Below are 23,260 nucleotides of genomic sequence, written 5' to 3' on the forward strand. Positions count from 1 at the left end.
CAATAACATTAGAGCGACAGCACTGGGAACGCCCACAAGCAACTCACAGAGACTAGCGACAGACAGCGAAAGTCGCTGGCAGTGTGAACGGGGCTTTGGTCCTTGTAACATTTTTATAGTAACAGTTGTTAAATATTATGTTAGCTACATTTTACCTCACACTTTCATAGTTAAAACTGAAGCGTTATAGAAAGTGAGATTTTAATGACATTTTGACCACTGTACTACTATGACATGTCCTCAGTTTTCATTTCAGAAATCTGGTCAATAGCCTACAGAATCAAAAAAATTATCTTTTTAAACTTTTGTCATCTTGAATATCAATAATATTATGTTCCATCATAATATTAAATATTACAATATCCTCCTGAGACCCAGAAAAAAAAAAGTTTTTTGAATTTAGTTTTTTTTATTTATGTCATCACATTGTTTAGAGCACAAGAAACAAATGGTAAAATAAATAAATAATAATAATATTGTATTCATACGTTATGCTATGTCCTCTGTAGTGGACACCAGGACTCAGTTGTTTAAAAAATAAAATGACATGAAATTATATGTAGGCTATAGGCAAAAACAATGGGATTTTTTTAACCAAAATTTAATTAAAATTACTTTATGCAATATGTGGGTAAAATGGCCATACATTAATATTCCCATTCAATGCAATGTGTCTATACACTGTATCTAATTTGCACATTAATGTGTTCTTGGAGCAACATTTAATGCAAAAAGAAGTGTAATAATTGGAGTAATAATTGGCAACGTTTTAATAATAATATCTAATATTTCATAGGAATATTGATGTATAATTTATTTCCATATTCACTTGTTGTGTCTCCCAAAATGCCTGATAAACATTAAGTCCTGATGTCCTCTACAGTGGACATGTATGAAATCAATGCCCTGTTCTGTAACAGAAAGTCATTTTTTTATTTGAAACCCCATAACCTTTTCCTGAGATGTTGGTTTAATACAATTTGAAAAGTAGTCCGATTTAAATTATAATTACAATATATTATCATATTTCCTACATTTGATCACTAAATTAATGTCAGACATTTTTAAAGACCAAGTAGAAGTTGTTTTCATGGTGAAACCTCCAAACATTTGGTAGGCCTATCTCTGAAAAGTCCTGAATGTGCTCTTTACAGGACACCCGGCCGGGTCGTGTCATGTGACATGTGCGGTCTCAGAGAAATTCACTAAAATATAATGTCCACTACAATGGACAAAAGTCTATTCCTGGGTCCCAGGAGGATATAACATTATAAACATCCACAAGATGCAGTGTTTAAATTCATTAGGGCTCACTCTATTGCCTTGTTGAAAACATGAGGAAAAGAAAATCTATTTCCCAGCATCCCCCTTCTAAGCCCATCCCACCCATGAGTTGTCTCTACATCTTAGCTAAAAGTTTGATGGACACAGCAGTGTTTACGTGATATAAAGCCACACCAACACTCTTATATATAGAGAGAAACATTTACAAAATATTTTGTGACGTGACGTGCGTTCATAACGGAACTGCCGATCATCAACAAACGCACTTGGGCTAAATCCATCAATGCAGTTAGCATGTGGCTCACTAGCTTCTCTTACTGCAGGAAATGCTGTGTTAGCTCTGAAGTAAACTATCCAGCTGCAGTGAGTTTAGTCTTGAATTATTTGTTGTAGTCATCAGGGAATCTAGTTTTTAAAACCATTTGGATTCAAATGCGATTTGCTCTGTGGACATGGACACTAACGTGATGTACAACGTCTTATTTTGATACGCACATAGCGCGATGAATTGAGTTGTGAGTCTGTCTGAGTCTGCCTGTGACCTATTTGAATGGTGACGTCACGCCGTTAATCTTTAATTTCCGAGCACGCTGTCCGCAATAACATTCAGTCGCAAGGTTTGAACGAAGCAGCTGGATTTGAGGTACGAAACTGAGGTCTGGATCTACCGCTAAAATGGGGTCTAACGGAGACCTCAACGCAAACTCACAGTGTCTCAGTAGCACTGGAGACCTGGTCCTGGACAAAGCGATCAGTCAATGGATGACCTGGGATAAGGTGAGAATGCAACTAAGTTAGTTAAACCTCATCACACTGATATTAGGACTGGTTGCCAACCATTGCGACTGGCAGTCGCTTTGTAAAGTGTTTTTATATTGTTCAGACGTTGTTTGACATTGTGAGGCTGAGCATTCATTTTTAATCTGCTCATAAATGCAATAAATTGTTGTGTTATGACCATACAATGCAAAGTTAAGAGATAAAGCCTCTGAAATATCACGTTGCATTTCACTGCATTGCAGTACCAACTTGAGTCATTCAAATGTTGGGCTGTGGTAGATAGATATGGTATCAGAATGTAATACCATGGTAATTTGAAACACTATAAATAATGCACCATAGTAGTATAACAGTATTCCTGGAAGTACCTTGGAGTACCATGTAAATTCTGTGGCATATGAATTTAAGTACCATTTAAGTACTCTTTTGTAACAGATGGTACTTGTCTACAAAAACCATGGTATTGACCCGTTACAAAAAGTACTGTTGCTGTACCATGACACAGTGATGAAATCAGATTTCCGACGCTTTATGGTATATTTACATGGTTCTCTAAGATTCTTCCAGAAATACAATGCTTAAAAAACATGATACCAAAAACTCTGGTAGTAAATTTACATACTTTTTTTTTTGTAAGGCACTTGTCCAAAAAGACTATGGTATTACATTATATGAGTTGATCGAAGTAAGTACTATGAAGTATCAAATCAATAAGTGTCATCCTGCATATGTCATAGCCTGTTACCTGAATGTCAAAGTCAGTATGACCAGCCTCTCTGTCAATCTGTTATTCTATCATATTGCAAGTGAGATTTGATGCCAAAGGGAGCTTGTGCTTTAAATATTTAGCTTTCAGAGAATGTGGTACATTATAACAGCTATTTTAGTGATATTCTCAGAAATTAGCCTACACATTGTGTTGTATTGATATAACTGCAGTTTGCAGCTCTTTTTCATTTTTTATTTATTTTTTGTTCTTTTTAGCTGAGACAAATTTAATAGTCATATGTCTGGCTGACCTCTTCCTGCAAATGTCAAACTCGGCCTGCACTGGATGACTGGTGTATAGTAGTACACTACAGAGCAACCAGCTGTCAGCTGGCAGTTGTAATAAAAAGCCATTAGCTCAGCAAAAATAGACGGAAAGTAACACATTTCCTTTTGTGATATGTTTAAGTGGTACTTTTACTAATTGTGTACTTCCAATGCTATTTAGACATTCTTGTGTTCACATATTTGGGTGGCTCACAGCTAGCTTACATGTTTGGATTATTTGAAAGCCTGTTCAGTCTAGGCCACAGAGATAAGCTTTCAAGCAACAGAAGGAAAAAAAGAATTATAATATTAATTTTCCATCCTGACTGTTGAAAAAAATAAAATAATCTATGATTAGATGCATTCGCGCTGACTCATCATTACTGATCCCAGCAAATGCTGGGAAGAGTGTCTGGTGCTGCCCACTTTTTATATGTGAGGACATATTGATTTTTGATCAGATCCAATAGTTTAACATTTGCTATGGCCTGCGGTCTACCAGAATCCTGTTTGTCCTTAAAAATCCCTTCCAAATAACAAATTAATGAGTTTATGCATGGGTTCAGTTTTTATTTTATTTTTTATATATATATAAAACCCATTTATTTGTTTATTTTATTAATTAATTACACAATAGGTTGTATTGAGGTTTAGTTCACCTTAAAATGACTCCTTTGGTTAATCTTCGAAAACACAAATTAAGATTTTTTTTTTCATTGAATCCTGAGAGGATTTGTCCAGGTAATCATAACTCCTAAAAGGTTAGGCTATAAAGGCGTCGTAAAACGAATCCATATGAATCGAACGGTTTAATCCAAGTCTTGTGAGGAGACACTAACTCTTTATGTGATGAACATATTTAATTTAGGCTTTTGTTCACATATAAACACACATACATAGTGCATCACATAAACACAGAAGCTTGTGCATTCACATGCTAGAAAAAACTTACTCTATGTAAGTGTCAGATCTAGATCTATGTATGTTTAGATCTAAATAAAAATCTAAATTAAATCTCTTAATCATAATAAGTGTTTGTAACTTTACAAGACTTGGATTAAACTGCTTAAATCGTTTTATGATGCCTTTATGACCTTTTTGGATCTTCTAAGTTTTGTTGGTTACCTGGTCAAAAACCTCTCAGGTTTCATTGAAAGTGTCCTAATTTGTGTTTTGAAGATTAACCAAAGTCTTATGGGTTTGGATTGACATGAGGGTGAGTAAATTATGACAGAATTGTTATTTTTGGGTGAACTAACCCTTTCAGAAAACTTGTATGAAATTTAAATTGACAAAATTAGTTTTTGTGCCTATAGAATCCTCAGACACGGGAACAGATCGAGTGTCTGGTGCGAGAGGGGCGTGTGGTGGAGCTGAGGAGGAGGTTGTGCTCCAGGATGACGTTTGGAACAGCTGGCTTGAGAGCCCCGATGGGAGCAGGGTTTGCTCGCATCAATGACCTAACTGTCATCCAGTCTACACAGGTAAGTCCAGGTTAACAGCATGCAGACGAGATCTCAACAGGTATTCCTTCTCGCGTGAAAAAGTTATTATCAAAGCCATAAGTCTTTGACCTTAAATATGGTGAGGACCTGTTTACATCAAAAGTGAAGTAAAAACACACTATTTGCATTCTTCATCCAACAAACTTTGCGACTTTTTCTCTCACAATTCTGACTTTTTTTTTTTCTCTCAGAATTGCGAGTTTATATTATCTTGCTAATCTGATAGCAGACAAATAGTCTGAATTGTGAGATTAAAAAAAAGTCACAATTACCTTTTTAATTTTTTATTCTGTGGCAGAAACGAGCTTCCATAGTAATGGACTGATATAGTGAAAGCAGAAACATATGGTATAATGATGATAATAAGGAGATACGGTTAGAAGTAATACTAAGAGTAACCATTTTAGCAGTAAAATGGGGGATTTCAAATGTCATCCTATACAAAAAATACATGTTATGTACCTGTCAGGGTTTATTTTATGATAATGATTTGCTGGCTTATTGTACATTATACTTTACATATAACACATTCCCATTTTCTCAGCAATTGCTTTTCAAATCTTTTCTTTTTTGCCTGCTGGTTTCAGTACTGTTTTTGGACTAACAAGGAAGTTTTGAGTTCTGAAACTTACAGGATAGCTTTATTGTACAATGACCTCAGGGAAAATGTGATTCCTCAATTCATGACCCCTTTGACACTGCTGCGAGTGTGTTTTAATACAGCAGTTAAAGGGATAGTTAACCCAAAAATGAAAATTAGCCCATGATTTACTCACCCTCAAGTCATTCTAGGTGTACATTAGGTAGTCAACCAGAAACCACAAAACCACTGCGGCAAAAATAAACCAGTTGCATTTCAAAGTCATTCGCGAAATGACCGGCAGGTGGCGCAAAGGGATATTGTGCAAAACAGCAGCAATTGCCGCATTTTGAAATGTAAGTGGGGTTAATGTCGATGAAATACTACAACTATGGTAAACAGAATAGAAACATTTTTTAGAACAGAAAAATAGAATCAAAAGTTAAAAATACAGACGACAACAATATAGCCTATATTTCATATTGTAGACGTCGGTGGGCAACAGAAGCCTATTCCCCGGGGGAGCAGCGTGATAACAAAAAAAACAAATTAATAACAAACAAAAATAAATTGGGTTCAATGAAGCTGATTATTTTCACTATTCTGTTGAGGAATGAGACGAATGAAGAGTGTTTCTCGCTCGTGTGAGCGGACACTAATTGCTGGACAAACAAAACAAAATTTTGGGTTTGTGAATTCGTGGCCAAGTGGTAGAACTTAGCTTTCGATCATTTTAGATGACACGGGTTCAAATCCCAAACAAACATGGACTACTGTAATTTTTATATTAGGCTATTAATGCATTTTATATTATTAATGCAGAGAGATTTGTCTAGTTCTAAAACTCTTGTTACACCATATCGTTTATTTGCTTATATTTATAAAATAAAATTACCATGCATTTCCATTTTACACTAAGGAACAAATATTGAACAGACCAACAGAATGACTGAATTTACATCTGTATAATAATTCCAATCGTAATTTTAAAAGCAGTTCTGCTAAAAATATATATATATTTTGGGGTTCCCTATACAGAAAGAGTTTTTATAAGCATGATTTTAAGCAAGGTGCGATTTGCCAGGGGGGACGGGGATTTCCTTCTGGTCTAAACATCCCTGCTTCTGCTGAATTATTTGAACCCCATTATTTTTTACGCTATTATGGATTTTTTTCTTTTGCTATTGGGGCAAATGAGAACGCAAAAATTATATTTGTTGTAGGTTCCGTTTCACCACTATAAAAATGTACTCGACTATGACGACTTCCGCTTCTGAGAACCCCAGAGATGTGAAAAGGGTCCATTTCAACAGTGAACAAGGGCACATTTATCTGGAATACTGTTTATGAACACAAACCCAGTCTAGTTGGTTGATATTTATTTGACAAGTATTAGGCTATTCATGGTCCATTCTGTTTTTATAACCATGATAAGTCTGTCTTTCCTTCATTGTTGTAGGGAATGCACAACTATTTAGCCAAATATTTCCCTGACCTGAAAACAAGAGGGCTGGTGATTGGATATGACACTCGTGCCCAAGCAAGCAGTGGCTGCACCAGTGAACGGTAACATTCTCCTCTCCATTATATGAACTGTCTACATACATTTCATAGCTGCATCAACAAAATAGCCTTCTCCCATGTTCTTTCTTAAATATTTTCATAGGCTAGTATTTTATCTATTGATTTGCACCAACATTTGTTGCACATGCAAGTGGAGATTCATAACTAGATGGCATACAGTATGTACTGTAATCTCAAAACTATATAGTATAGTAGGTTACATTTTATTTAGTTTTCAGTTTCCAATTAAAGGTATAGTTCATGCAATACATGTACATTCTGTCATGATCTCCTACCTTATGTGATTTTGAAAACTCTGTTTCTTTCGTGTGAATCACAAAAAGACATATGTACATGTTTTAAAGAAAGTGAGGGTGAGTAATTGATTAAGAAAACCCTTTAAACTCACCTTCACCCTAATATATTTGGATTGTCGAGGAAAGAACTCTGTTGGAATTGAACATTGGTGGATGTAGAAGTAGATGTCTTGTTTTACTAGTAAAATTGTCTGCAAAAAGAACCAGCAAAACAAGAGCAAAAAAAAAAATGTTTTGGGACAAGAGCAAAAATACGAGTTCTCTCTTCCTGCACTTAACAATAGTGCTGCATTCAGGCACATGTTGAGCGCACTCATCAACTGCATTCTTTGTTCTGAAAGCACATTTCTAGAGTCAAAGCAATAGAGTTAGAGGTTACTGTTAAAATGTTTCACCTGGCCACTCTGCATAATAAATACTGTAATTTCTGTTATATCATGACCTTGACTGCATTATATATAATATTTTGATTAGTTATGTGTCTTGAAAACACATTAACCTAATTGCTATAACCAGATTAGACAGGATAAGACAGGAATTTTGGATCATACAAACTTAAACTACTTATTAGGGGCCAAGCAACGAAGGTGCGATGGCATGTATTGTATCTGTTAATCGTTGTTTCAAAAGTTGTGAAATTTGGCACACTGATAGAGGAGAGTCTGAACATTAACCACAGCAATTTTGGAGTCTCTAACTCAATCCCTCTAGCGCCACCAACTGTCCAAAGTTGCACTTACGTTTATTCTAGTAAATTTTGAACCGTAAGGGCTAGAAACAAAAAATGAATTATACCCTGCCTATGTAACTTTCAGTCATGAAAACATTTCCGCCATTTTTAATTTTCTCTGATTTCCACCAAAATTGGCTCTGATCTTCTTCAGACCATGCTGGCAAAAAGTTATTAAAAGCTTTTTGATGAGAACAACCATTTTCAAATAACGCACAAACAAATTTGACGAAGAGCATGCCAAATTAGTTGCAAGGTTATATCTCCGCAACCGTTTAGTGCAGGGAATAGGCAACGTCGGTCCTGGAGAGCCACTGTCCTGCAGAGTTTAGCTCCAACCTTGAAAAAAATCTTCTTTCTGTAGTCCTAGTAATCCTGAAGACATTGATTAGCTTGTTCAGGTGTGTTTGATTAGGGCTGGAGATAAACTCTGCAGGACAGCGGTACTTTAGGACCGACGTTGCTTATCCCTGCTTTCGCGTATTGAGATGAATCTTGGTACATGTCATCTCAAGCATGTCCTGAAACAGCATGCGCCATTTTGGCTCAGCGCCACCTTCTAGTCAGGAGATATGAAAAATTTATATTTTTGCCTAACTTCTTAACTGTTTGCCCAAAAGTCATAAACTGGTCTCTTTTAATTCAGTGCAGCATACCGAGTTGAATGATACCCAGTTTTCCCATATCGGCCGTTTTAGTCATTGGCCATTTCGAATTTTGTCATAAAATGCTGTATTTTATGAACTTATCAGAATATCATTACTAAAACTCGGTATGTGTCACCAGGACCATACCCTGAAGACACTTAACATTTTATTATACATTTTCCAAAACTTTAAGTAAAATTTATGATTTCAAATTATATAATAATGAAAAAAATTTAAATAAAAATGCTAATAGCTTTTGATTAATTTATCATATTTTAATGAAACTGGCCTTTATCGATTCCTTGAGTCATACTGAGAACAATGATACCAATTATGCAATATTTGGTTGAACTTGCTGTCTGCCATTTTGCATTTCTTTGAACAAATATTTTTTCAAGCTCCTCCTACCTAGACAGTCGGTCTGATTTTTACCAAAATCGATTTAGAAAAAAAAGCCCTGAACTTTTTTCGGCATGGGCTGAAACCATTCTCCAATAACGCATCAACAATTTTGATGGCATGGTGGCTGTAACTCTGTAACACTTGGGCATATTGACACCAAACTTTGAATGTTTCATTGACACCTAACACTGACCACACATCAATTTGGTAACAGCGCCACCTATTGGTCCAAAGTGCTAAGCAATTAAATCAAATTACTAGTGATTGTATAATTTTATTTATGATTTTCCAGCTGTTTTGCATCAAATTTATCCAAAAATGTCTTTAATTACTTATTGTTGCAGTCTGATAACTTATTCTTCATTTGTGCTTAGTCCCTTAATTGCTGCTTGCATCTATATTTTAGAATTATATTTGTGTATGTCTATACAGTACTCTACATTTGCTGTAATAAATAATTTTTCTGTTACATCAGATAAAACAGTGTAAATAACATTTCCCACCCTTTGGTTTATCTGCAGGCTTGCAAGGTTGACTGCAGCTGTTATGCTTTGTAAAGATATCCCTGTCTATTTGTTCTCTACATATGTGCCTACCCCATTTGTGGTAAGAAAATGTTATTGATAGATTTTGTTTTAATTACAGTTGTATAACAGAGTTGTTATTTTGTCTGTCTTGAGAATGACCCCTAGGAGCAATGATGATAAAGAAAAGAGGTGAAAGTTATCTTGAATCCTGTGAATTGTCTATTAGTCCAGTCATTTTATGAAAAAAGGTTGAACAAATTGCAACAGAAGCAAACTCAACTGATTTTGTATCCTCAATATGTCCTGAGTAAGGAAAAAAAAAGTCCCGAAGAATCCCATTAGGGGAAAGTTTCGAAAAAGACCCAAATATAGCCTATTCATACACCTATTCATTATTTTACTTATGTGAATAGGGTAAAAATTTTACCTTTAGATATCACCATGAAAATGACTGAGTTGATTACTTACATCAAGACAAACAAAACATGTATTACAAGTTTTTTAAAATTGTTTGTTAACATGGACAAATGGTGCATAATCTAATTACGTATGTGCTAATTTGCATAAATACCACAACAGATCTAAACATTGGGTCTTGCCAGGTGAAAATGTCTTGTTGAATCTTGTTGACACATAACAGTAAAATACTTAATGTTAAGGTCGAATGGAACCCATTTAGGCTACCCATGAGCATTAATACATAGAGGCAGGAAGAAGTACTTTAAACCAGCCTTTATTAATTATTATTACAGAGATGGGGTTTGGGGCTGGGTCTGTGGGACTGTTTCTGGGGATTCACTTTTTATTTTACTTACCTTTTGTCTTCTGCATTCTCCTTACCATTGTCTCCTGTTCTTCCCTCAGACTCGTCCCCCAGAAACAGTCCCACGGACCCAGCCCCAAACCCAATCTCTTAAAAATTAATAAAGGCTGGTTTCTAAAGTACTTCTTCCTGCCTCTATGTATTAATGCTCATGGGTAGCCTAAATGGGTTCCATTCAGACCTTAACATTAAGTATTTTACTGTTATGTGTCAACAATATTCAACAAGACATTTTCACCTGGCTATACCCAATGTTTAGATCTGTTGTGGTATTTATGCAAATTAGCACATACGTAATTAGATTATGCACCGTTTGTCCATGTTAACAAACAATTTCAAAAAACTTGTAATACATTTTTTGTTTGCCTTGATGTAAGTAATCAACTCAGTAATTTTCATGGTGATATCTAAAGGTTAAAATTTTTACATTCTTTAAAAAGAATGAATAAGCGTATGAATAGGCTATATTTGGGTCTTTTTCGAAACTTTCCCCTAATGGGATTCTTCGGGACTTTTTTTTTTTTCCTTACTCAGGACATATTGAGGATACAAAATCAGTTGAGTTTGCTTCTGTTGCAATTTGTTCAAGGTTGACCCCCATTTTGGTTTAAAATGACTGGACTGTTTCCATCTTTTTGTCCTCCAGCCGTACGCTGTGATGAAGTATGGAGCTGCAGCTGGAGTCATGATCACTGCTTCTCATAACAGAAAAGAGGACAACGGGTACAAGGTGAGCAGCTGTTAATAAATTGAGTTCAATAATTCAAACCTACAGTTTTCAGTTATTTCAGATCATTCTGCTGCATCACAGAAAGAGAATTGTCTTGAAAGTGTAAAATAACAGCAATAAAAGAGCTGGAGGAGTTATAACACTCTCACACTTCCTATTCTTGTTACTTGCCCCTTTTTAGTTTTTCGATAATACAAGTTTTTAAGCCTAGCAAACTTAAAGGTATAATCCACCCCAAAATGAAAATTGTCATCATTTACTTTCTTCTGCAGGATCTTTTATAGATATAATGCAGTGACTTTGTAAATGTGGCTCTTATAAGTTCAAAAAGTAATGCTGTTATGGCAAGTAAGTGTATATTGTCAGACATGTCCTTCTCTTTTTGTAAATTTCTTCTTAATAATATAAAACCAAAATAAGGAATCCTTTGATCCTTCTTCTGAGACTTAACATTGCATTTTACTATTGGCACACACTTCACGTGTGGTGGAAAAACAATGAAAAATGTTGCTTCCGCCTATCAATTCCTTTGTGCGCATTTTCATGTTATTTCATGCAAGAACATAATTCGGTATTCGCACGCTGTTTTATGTGTGTGCACAGAAAAGTTGCCTTTCATATAGTACGCAAATACTGAATTGACTTCTTTCACGTCTTAATGCGCTTGAATGGACAAACATACACAAAATTGTCAAAGTATCCTTTTAAATACAGCTGGTTTTGTCTTAAGTGAATGTAAACAGTTAAGAAAGAAAACGCATGTGTGTCAGTATATTGGACCCGTGCATTCGCTCTTATGAAAGCAGCCTAATATACCTTCTGCAGTCATTAATGTTAATCAAAAGACAAAGAAAAAATTACTCCATTCTTGACTAAATAACTTTTGTAACTTTAATAAGGATTCACCTATATTTTATTTATAATGTGAAGACAATGCAGTGTTATTTTACATTTGATGACATTTGATTTCAATGCATGTACTAGACCTTCCTGAGAAACTTTTAAAAACTTTATTTATTTGTAAACTAAAATTTATTTGTTCTTATTTTATTTCTGACTGTTTACTTTTCTTTAATAATGTTTGAACTATATATTAGTTTGTCTAGTTAGTTAGTTGTTGCTGTGGTATTTTTGTTAAAGGCATAGGCAAAGGCATAGTGTATGTACTGTAAGTGTTCTTTTGGCTGCTGATTTTTGTTCATGGTATTCAGCTGCAATGAAATGTTTTGCAAAAAGACAGAATAAATAGGTTTGATATCTAAATGTTTGACTTTTTTTTTTTTTTTTTTTTACCTTATTGTAATCGAAACTGGGAATTGGGAATCACTAAAATTCAAACGATACCCAACCCTAATTACAATAGACCTGTCCAACTGCCTAAAATCTTGATTTTGTTCATTATTGCATTCTGAAATGTTTCACAGTGCAAATACATGTTGTATTTATATCATTGCTGCAAGGGACTGTAAACAAGTTTAAAAGCACTGACTTTTGAAAGTAACACAAGAGCGCAGTCAAGTATGTCTTCTACATACTTCAGAACAGGAACAAGGTGTTCAATTGATGTGATTCAACCTTGTGTTTTTCTGTAGGTTTACTGGCACAATGGTGCACAGATCTCCTCGCCACACGATAAGGGGATCTTGCATTGCATTGAGGAGAGTACTGAACCGTGGGCCGGGTCCTGGAATGCGGACCTAGTTGAGAGCAGCCTGTTAAGGAGTGACCCACTGGAGGACGTCTGCCGCTGGTACATGGAAGAGCTAAACACTGTCTGCTTCCACAGGTGCAGTCTCTCACCTGTACTAAGAGAGTGTACTGTTGGTGTTTTTAAAACCGTAAAAACAGAAGAACCGAAGAGTGTTTTTCGTAGCAATGATATAGATGAACCGTTTTTGGTTTCCCAAAAAACTGTGTTCTTAGAAGCATGTTTTGGTGCCATAAATGTGACATTGAGTGTGAAGAACCTTTATATTCTAGAAAACCTTTTTTCCTTTACAAAGAACAGTTTGTGCAGTTTGAAGGTTCTTCACACCCTGACAAATAATCTTTTTGTGTGTATTAGACTTTTTTTGTTTTTTTAGGTGCATTTGTATAATTTTTCTACAATAAAAAAAGGTATGCTTATTTGTAAATTTCACAAAATCAACATTTTATTAGGTGATATCAATAACAGTAAAAGTATCCATTTTACCACAATTGGAGATCACCATGTACTGAAAAAAAAATGTTTTCTAATTTTCTTATTTATTTACAAAGTTAAATATTAATAAATTGGATTTAATACTTTTAAATTAAACTCTACACATGTTACTTTAAGTAGTGTCTTTAATAAACAAACATTGCTAAATATTCAAGTAATTATTCAAGGAAAGTAAGCGATTTCTGAGAAACGCTGTTGAAAGTGGATTGGTCTGAGCACCACAACAAACCCTTTAGGACCCTCATTAATATATATATAAAAAAATATCTGAGTGAAACGGCTTCTCGAATAAGAAAAATGTAAGGCAGATGAATTGATGTAGGATTTTGTCCATGAAGAATTTTTTGAACGGTTGTGGTTTACTATTGGTGGATCTCTTATGAGTGACAGGTTGACCCGCCCTCACGCCAGTAAACACATCATCAGAGAAGAGATGAGCTGCAAGAGGGAGGGGAAGTTATTTTGATGAAACATTACAAGGACACAGGAATTTGAAAAAAAAAAAATATATATGTGCAGATAAATCAATTCATGAAAGATAAGAACGGTCAATATTTATTTCATGGTGACTTTCTATGATCTACAAAGTCTAAATAATTTATTTTAGTTTGAGGAACTAAGTATTTAGAAGTAAGTATTTTTCAAGTATGTGTTTTAACGTACAGGGGGTTGTTGGATTTTTTTTTTTTTTTTTTTTTTTTTTTTTTAAATGCATTCCTTCACAAAGTTTTTATTTTTTATTTTTATTTATTTTTTTATTGCAGAGAACTTAACACAAAGTCTCCCCTGAAGTTTGTGCATACATCTTTCCATGGTGTTGGTCACAACTTTGTCCAGAGAGCTTTTCAGCAGTTTGGCTTCCCACCTCCGATCCCTGTTCCAGAACAGAAAGATCCAGATCCAGAATTTTCAACTGTCAGTTGTCCTAACCCAGAGGAAGGAGAATCTGTCTTGGTAAAATACATTTTTTTCTTCTTATATTTCGACTTTTATAACTTATATTAAGTTACATAGTTCTAAATAACTACAAAATGTATTTAATTACCATAACAATTACAAAAAATTGGCTTATTAATTAGTGATTTATTAAGTTTGTCTTTGAAAGACCAAGGGTTCTTGCCATATGTGGTAATTGCGTCCTGCCAAAACCAGCTAGCCAAACCATGACCCCTTGGTTATAGCACAGTGAAGGGGAAAACAATGCTAGTTTAACATGCGGACATACTGTAACCATTGAGTTGTGTTGCACTGACCGTTTAAGGAGCTGTCCCTTCGTTTGGCCGAGAGAGAAGAGGCTCGGATTGTCGTGGCCACAGACCCTGATGCTGATCGCTTGGCTGTTGCAGAGCAGAATGACAAGTACTATATCATTAATACCCTCAACAGTAAAATGTAGAAGTATCAGGTCTACTTGACAGTACTTGTTCTGAACTCTTTGAGTTAAGTAGTAATTAGTATTCTATGTTTTTTATGGGCAGTTGCAGTTGGAAAGTGTTCACGGGAAATGAGTTAGCTGCATTGCTCGGCTGGTGGATGTTGTTTAACTGGAAGGAAACGCATCCTGACCCAGCAGACACTGAAAGAGTATACATGCTGGCCACCACCGTTTCTTCCAAAATACTAAATGCCTTTGCACGCATTGAAGGCTTTCATTTTGAGGTTAGTTCAAGTCTAAATTTGAAGTTTGTACTATACTAAGGCTTAAAATATATTGAGTGCTTTATTATTCTTGAATCGAGATTATGATCTATATCAGGGGTTTGGATGCTCATATAAGGACCACATCCTTAAATTTAAAAGGCAACTATAATTTATTATGTATAAAGACCCAATAAAATATGTGTAAAATGTTATTTAAAGGTGCTCTAAGCAATGTCACACGTTTTTTAGGCCAAAACATTTTTTGTCACATCCAGCAAACATCTCCTCACTATCCGCTAGCTGCCTGTCCCACACTGTAAACAAACACGGTCTCTGTAGACAGCCCAGGCTCCACAAATGGCAACGAAAACAAACTGGCAAGTCCTAGACAACGACTAATGTTAAAAATGTATATTCTTGAGAATTTTGATATGACACACGACTAAAAGAGACCAAAGAGATGACGTTTCGATGAACAAATAACAAAGAATAGGGAAAAGGAGAAGGAACGCACGAAGTCCCGAATTTACATCAGAAAAGCGTTCAATAGGTGGCGAGAACTCCGCCGGCAGAAGGGCTTCCAATCCGAAGTTCGGGTGCCTCTTTTTGCTGGACAGGTGGGTAAATCCAGTTTGGTTTTTCTAAATGGTTCATGACTGTTTCAGGAAGCACGGAAGGGAGGGAACAATACTTTGAACGTCAACAAGAAGTGACTTCACCCAACATCGCTTAGAGCACCTTTAAAAATTCTGTTTTTCTAAAAATTTCCACGTACACCCTAGCACTTCCTTGTGCAGCACTTTCCCTCAGATTTGAAAACCCCTGATCTGAATTAATTGGTTCGCTAAACAAAATACAAGGCCACTGCTTAATAGTTTAACTTCTTACTGAACTTTGGTATTTTTACTTTGCCCTCCTTCATCCTAGGAAACATTGCCTGGCTTTAAATGGATTGGAAATAGAATACATGAATTAACAAAAGCAGGAAAGGAGGTCATTTTTTCTTTTGAAGAATCCATTGGTAAGTGTTTAACTGCAGATACACATAAAGTTCAAGCAATGCTGTCGCCAGCATGTTTGTTTATTCTTTAAATTAGTGGGATTGTTCATCCAAAATTAAAAAGTGTGTTGTCCTTTACTCACCTTGTCATTCCAAACATTTAAGGGCTTTTCACACGGTCAAACCTGTGCAGTCTGAAATGATGTTAAAATGTTAAGACTTGACGCTTCGCAACAGGCAGCCAGTCACATGCTTCATATTCACATGCTTTGGACAGTCATGGAAACAATGCGCGTTGTATAAACAGTAGTTTCAGCGTTTGGGGGAGACGGATTCCGTTTACACAGGGTTTAGTCAGTGGGGTCCAGTGTTGTTTTGAAGCACATTGACTTTGTATGGACAAAACAATTTAAATATTTAAATTTCTCCTGTATAACACACTTTTCATAATCTAATCGATTCCCAAAGGATAAAGTCGGATCTTTTTTAAAGGTGCAATGTGTGATATTTCTATTGATCTATTGACAGAAATGCAATATAAGATCCATAACTATGTTTTCAGTGGTGTATAAAGACCTTATTTAATGAACCGTTATTACCTTAAAATTAGTCATTTATATCTACATAACCGCTGGCACCCCCTTCTATGAAGGTCGACATATCTTGATGTCATGTTTCTACCGTAGCCGACAGCGAACAAACAGCGCTACAGAGTGCATTTCGTCACTAACTTGAATGAGAAGCAGCAGAAAAAGACGCAGCAGAATACTCAGGTTGTCCCTGACTCTGCAAACGTGGAGAAAAACATGCTGTCTGAACGACGCCTCGGACATCGTAACGTTAGCTATTTCCCCTTACCTAGCTGCTTTGATGCTCTTATCCATAGCTTATACTTACTATACTAACTAGCTTATACTAACTAGCATGGAAACAATGCTAGTTAGTATAAGCTAGCATTATACTAACTAGCATGGAAACTTATACTAACTAGCATGGAAACAAGCTATGGTAAAGTCAGTGAATAAAAGACTAACACAATGATGAACAAGTAAAAATAACAATCGCAATAACATGTGGTTTTACTGAATAATTAAGTAAATATAATTTAATATAAAATATAATATAAAGAAACCTCATTGCTTGACTTGCTACTCTCTGCTGACTCAGACGACGACATCTTCCGATCCTACGTTGGCCACCGTAGCTTCTCCTTAGAGTTTGCAATTTGAAGGATAGGCAGTGAGTGACTGATTGTTTGCAATTCGCAAATCTCACCACTAGATGCCACTAAAAATTACACACTGCACCTTTAAGCTTCCTCTGTCACTTTGAAATGTCACACAATGGGTCATGAACACCATTTTAAGTTGCTTGAAATTTAACAGGGCATGTATTTTTTCCATACAAAGTCAATGGGCTTCAAAACAATACTATATGGAACAATAATGTTATGTCTCATCCTTTATTTTGATGCCAGGGTTTTTGTGTGGGAACATGGTTCTTGATAAGGATGGAGTCAGCACATCAGCTGTTGTGGCTGAGATGGCTGCTTATCTGCACATCAAAAACCTTTCCTTGAACCAGCAACTATGCAACATCTATGAAATGTGAGCGTCTATTCTGCTACACTTCTTTGGTTTTCTTTAAGTACTTGATAATTATTGAAGATTTCAAAAACTATGAAATATTTTAGTGTGATTCTGTACCATTGCTTTCACATTTTACTTTGATCATAATACTCTGATTGTTCTCTTCACTGTTGTACCCCAGATACGGCTATCACATTTCCAGAACATCCTATGTCCTCTGCAATGACCCACCCACTATTTACAGAATATTTAGCCGTCTGCGCAACTTCGGAGGCCCGGGTGTATACCCAGAATTATGTGGTGATTACTGCATCTCACACATCAGAGATGTGACCACTGGTTATGACAGCAGTCAGCCTGACAAAAAATGTGTATGTCATAGCAGATCTCCTGTATATTTCTTGATTTTAGGTCAATGACAAACAGTTTGATTGGAAAAAAATTTCTTTTAATATTTCCTTTTAGGTCCTTCCATTAACAAAAAATAGCCAAATGGTTACATTCACATTTCAGAATGGCATTGTTGCCACACTTAGGACCAGCGGGACTGAGCCAAAGATCAAGTATTACACAGAATTCTGTGCACCACCAGGAGAACGGTTTGTATCTTCTATTAGAAGTTTTAAAATGGATGGTATTGTTGGTACTAGACTACTTTACTGGATAGCTAAATGTATGAATGTCTTTGTTAGAAATAATGCCAAATCAAGTGGCATTTATTTCAAACAAAAAAAGTGGTAACTTCATTTCGATAGTCCATATGAGACATTAGAATGTTAGTCATTAGACTGTCTAGGGTTAGTTCACCCAAAAATTTTAATTCTGTCATTATTTACTCACCCTCATGTCGTTTCAAACCCATAGGAGTTTCGTTCGTCTTTGGAACACAAATGAAGATCCTTTTGGTGAAATCTGAGAGCTCTCGGTCCCTCCATAGACAGCTATGAAACTACCCCTTTGACGCTTCAAAAAAGTTCATAAAGAAAGCATAAAACTAATCCATATGAATTGAGTGGTTTAGTCCAAATTTTCTGAAGAGACTCGATCACTTTATACGAGGAACCGATTGAGCTTAGGCTTTTATTCACAGATAAACAATGTCTGCTTATTCTACTATTAACCCTAACCTAAAAGTCCACTAACACTAGTTGACATGTTGCAAATTATCTTTAAAGTATGTTGTCTTCAAAGTTAGTTATCATGAAATTGCAAAGGTATTTATAGTTAGTAGAATGTCTTAAGTGGACTATCGAAATAAAGTGCAACCAAAAAGGATTCAGATTAAAGAAAATGTATTTGGAACATATCCATAGTTAAGGTGATAACTAGTTGGGACACCTGTGTGATCTTGAGTATCCGACATGTATCCACTACTTTGTCCAGTTCATTAAATGTCATTGCAAAAATGGCTCATATGATTAAAGATGGTTCTGAGAAAGTCAAGCATCATTTGTTTGTGATATCTAATACAATGCCATTCATACATTTATGTGTGGCTTTAATGTCCTTACACTTTTTGAGGCCACTGTATTATCTTACAGACTTTACCTGATTTTCTCGATTCTTAAATATATAGGAGAAAATGCAATTTTATGAATAAATTTGCATATGTTTTTTTCAATTGTATTGCAGTGATATCTCTCGTCTGGAGGAGGAGTTAAGAAAAGTGACCACCGCTCTAGTTGAAGAGTTTCTTGAGCCTGACAAGAACAACCTGCTTCGCAGATCAGTATAGCTTTATTTAACTCGTGAGTCGCAGTAAGATTGTTGTCCTCATGGGCATCTCATGTAAACCAGTCCCAAAAGGCCTGTCAGTGTACCGTCCTGTGAATGTCGTTTTATCACTGTTAAATTATTTGAAGCATTATCACCTCATGGCTCTCAAACAAAAAAGTTAATATGACTGCCTATTCATTTCAGTGGTTTATATTATGACAAAAAAATATTGGCATGATCGATTTCTTTTTTTTTTCCTCAATTGAATGTCTTGTTCTGAGAAGGACATTTCCGAGGGTTTGATTTTATTTCTGTAACATTTTTCAAGAAACTGTCTTAACTTGATCTTTGAATGCCACATTATTACCATTACTTCTGTTGTATTATCCCACCTGCTTTGATTTGATGTTTGCTTGTGTCCAGATTTCATGAATATCACTCCACATTATATTACATATATTATTTGAACCCATGATCTGCTCGTTGTTCTCTGAGGTTTTGCTGAGAGTTGCTGCTGCTACCTTTTAAAGCTCTGTGAGCATGTGTGTTTGTTGTGCTCTCATAAACCTGTCCATAATATATAAATATATATGTTGATGCTCACGTGTGTTGCAAGGTGCATTGACGCTCACACCCTATATGTAGTGTTATATGCGTTGATAATCAAGAAGCAAGCAGGACAGCATCTTGTTGGTCTGCTGAACTTCTGCTGGCTTTGTCATGCTGGATACGCACTGAGTAAAGGAAATTAATGGAAGAATCTGTTTTGTTTTTGAAACTTCTCATTTTTCTGCTGTACATAGTTTCATGGGCATATTTGTCTTTTGTGGGTTATATACACAATGTGCAAGTTGCAGTAAGTTATTTAAGTGCTATTGCCTTGCAAGCAAGACAAACACGGCATTACACTCTAATAGATAAAGAGAAGGATTATAATTATTCACTCTTTAGCTGTTTGGTTGCTAAAACAAGAACTTATAAAACAGTTCAGAAAAGAAAAGTTGGTCACATTACTGTTCGACAGTTTTGTTTCCTAACAGTTCTCCATCACTTGAGAAATTTATTATTTGGGTAGTTCTTTGTTGTTTTAGGTTATTATTTATTTCAAACGCAATGATATCTACTCTCTTTATTTATTTGGTTGTTCCATGATGCAGTTGTACAGCCATTTCTGCCATGCTTTTTTTTTTTTTTTAGATTTAGCAAGGTTATTAAATGGCACAAAGTCAATATTAATTGAGACGGTGATATCGTATTGTTATACTGAGTGTATGTTAAAAATATCCTCAGTGTACTATTGTCTGATTGTAGACACTTCATAATCCTATTCAGATCCAAATCAAAGTTCATGAAATGTAAAATATATTAGTGTTTTGAAAGAATAATACATATTTTTGTTGATTATTTGAGAGGGTCAAATAGAGTGTACCTGATTTTTGAGGTGGAAAAAAACAGAGATATTTTGTGATATTTTTGGAAAACCAAAGGAAGAACTGAAAGTACAGATTTTTTTTTTCTGTCTGCATTATTGTTTCAAGTAAAAAATAATTTGCTGTGCAACCTTGACATTCCTTATGTACACCTCTCTACAAATAAATCTTTGTATTTGTAATGTGTTGTGTTTATGCCTTTCACTGAATATAGGAAATGTCAAAATTTTTGTCAATATTTCTGAATAGGAGCATCATCAGTCTTTAAAATCTGGACAATCTTCTGGCCCTAGTAATCTGAAAAGATTGTTAATAGCTATTACAGAGGAACAACATTTTAAAATGACATTTTCTATAGATAAAATGAATGTAACGCTGTCCAATGACAGCTTCTTATGCCGCCATTGAGCTTGGTGTTCTCCCTGAGATCCTAAAGTGTTATATGAAAATATAACTGAAATGCAGAAAAAAAATCATGTGAGATGAGGCGGTTCCTTTGTTGCTGTGATTTGCTGATTTCCAGGTACATGGGATAATGCCCGTTTATTATGTTGGGAATGGCAAGACCACTTATCCACATTCAAACTGACGGAAATGGGTGGATTAAACCTCTGGATCTCATCCAGGCAGAGCCGCCTTAACCTAATGTTAGGCCCCGGGGCTGAGAGGTTTTGTAGGCCCCCCATCCCATCGATTTATAGAGTCTCATTTTAAAAAAGTGTAATATCTAGGTAACCTACATCACAGAATGCATTAGTTTCTTTTGAGACCTACAACAGTGAGTTTTTTAATATTGTTTTCAATTTTAATATTGTTATTAACATATCACTGAGCACATAAACACAAGACACTTTATTTAACAACCACACACAGCAACTAAATTTCAACTTTATGCAAATGAGAAGGGATTTTCGCGAGCGACAACCAATAGGAAATTAGCCTTTCAGTGGAGCTCAGTCAGCTCCAGCTCCCATCACCGTCTCGAGTGCAGTGCAGGCAAGACAGAAGAGTTCGAGGGCGATTTCACTGTTTTATATGGTTTGACTGTAACCACAAACATGGATATAATAAAATGATGCATGGAAAAGAAAGAGTAAGAGTTTATGCTGGATTTAGTGCGTAAATCATTAAGTTTACAAATTAGACGCTTTGCAGTTGTTATATACATGTTAAAGATTTTATTTTGGATGTGTTCATTGTGATTATATTGGCTGGGTTTATAAACGTTTATAAAATTGAAAGGATCATTGCTTGGTGCATTTGGAAACAAAGCTTGTCTATTTCTAAATGTAATCGCGTGCATTGCTGATGATTAGGCTATAGCCTACTGTCCATGTGTTGAAAAAAAACTTAGATTAAACACTCGCAACAGACACACCCCAACAGCGTTGCCAGCGGCACTGAGCGGACTTTTGCCGCTGTAGTGGACACGCACTGTAAAGGTGCGTTCAGACCGGACTTTAATAGCGCGTCAGGCGCGAGTGATTTCAATGTTAAGTCAATGCAAGACGCGTCAAATTCCCGCGGCGCGAATGAGGTGTAGAGCGCGGCGCGGGACCTCTAGACGCGCGTAAACGCGTCTTTGCATTGACTTTACATTGAAATCACTCGCGCCAGACGCTCTATTCGCGTTTGGTGTGAACGCACCATAACAATAACATTAGAGCGACAGCACTGTCTACCAACGTCCACAAGCGACTAGCGACATACAGCGACAAAATCTGACAAGTTAAAACAATATGACCTTTTCAGCTCATCATGAACCTGAACATGGGAGGCCCCTGAACTTGGGAGGCCCCTGGGCTTCAGCCCAGGTAAGCCCGTGCATTAAGGCGGCCTTGCATCCAGGGAACAAGAAGGTTGATTACCACTACATATAAATCTCTTCCACTTAAATTTCAGTGATGTCTGTTATTGTGAATATTTCTTGCCTATCAATCGAATTATCTCACCACCCGGATATCGATTTCACTAATTATCTGCTGTCCTGCCTCGAACATGGTTTTAAACCGGGACATCCCAAAACATAATCTGTCATAATCTCCAATCCGCTCTCGCAGAGCCCGACATTGTATATAATCTGAATTAGGGCGGGGTGCACAATATATTGACCACATATCGATATCAGCCGATAAATGGTCGTTTTTGATGTTATCATTATCGATCCGATAAGAAAATTAGGCTGATATATCAAAGCCGATAGATAATAGATATTTACTTAAATTGAGAGATGCGCGCTGTTCGCCATGATGGTTTTGAATGAATCACTTCGAAAAGGAAGATTCAGTGCAGCACAAATCTGTCACATAGGCCTAGGCTTAATAACATTAGGCCGGTGACACACTGGATGCGTGGCGTAAGCGTCTCAGCTGCGTGGCGTGTCCGTTTTTATTTCGGCTCCCATGTTAACAGGTTAGAGCTTGCACACTGCCTGCGTGACACGCGCGTCTCAGGCGCGGCTCGAGCCGCGCGGAAAACGCGTGCATGCTAGAAATAGAACCGACGCCTATTTTTCACGCGACACACAAGCGTCTTGGAAGCATTTCCAAGCAAAATTTAATATGAAAAGATGTTTATATGACATTTTGACACGAATACATATTAATAAATGTCATTTTGATGTTTGAAAGTGTCTAGGGTTTGACATAAATGCAAATATAAATGCATTTTAAAACAGTATTATCGATTTTCAAATACTGCACCTGTCAATACAGAACGAAATATTCTATAGCCTATATTGCCGTCAACACTGCCGTCG

At 36.0% G+C, this 23,260-nt stretch overlaps 1 protein-coding gene across 1 annotated transcript; it reads left to right on the top strand.

The window, feature by feature from the left end:
• The first annotated feature begins 1,379 nt into the window (after positions 1-1,379).
• On the top strand, positions 1,380-20,684 carry pgm2l1 (phosphoglucomutase 2-like 1). The gene is made up of 14 exons (XM_084127212.1): positions 1,380-2,061; positions 4,416-4,583; positions 6,644-6,750; positions 9,365-9,449; positions 10,840-10,923; positions 12,516-12,709; positions 13,891-14,080; positions 14,388-14,485; positions 14,605-14,785; positions 15,695-15,788; positions 17,245-17,374; positions 17,538-17,727; positions 17,822-17,955; positions 18,989-20,684. Exons 1-14 carry the CDS (start codon positions 1,960-1,962, stop codon positions 19,089-19,091), a joined length of 1,860 nt encoding a protein of 619 aa, XP_083983338.1. The 5' UTR covers positions 1,380-1,959; the 3' UTR covers positions 19,092-20,684.
• Positions 20,685-23,260: the final 2,576 nt, after the last annotated feature.

The sequence above is a fragment of the Abramis brama genome, assembly GCF_963993115.1.
Source record: "Abramis brama genome assembly, chromosome: 10".
NCBI lineage: Eukaryota > Metazoa > Chordata > Actinopteri > Cypriniformes > Leuciscidae > Abramis > Abramis brama.

What these genes read in the sequence shown, in the direction of transcription:
- pgm2l1 (XM_084127212.1), top strand. Translation starts at nt 1,960, where the DNA reads ATGGGGTCTAACGGAGACCTCAACGCAAACTCACAGTGTCTCAGTAGC. An exon ending in TTGAAGGCTTTCATTTTGAG is followed by an intron (nt 14,786 to 15,694) that starts GTTAGTTCAAGT and finishes CCTTCATCCTAG; the next exon opens with GAAACATTGCCTGGCTTTAA. An exon ending in TGTGCACCACCAGGAGAACG is followed by an intron (nt 17,956 to 18,988) that starts GTTTGTATCTTC and finishes ATTGTATTGCAG; the next exon opens with TGATATCTCTCGTCTGGAGG.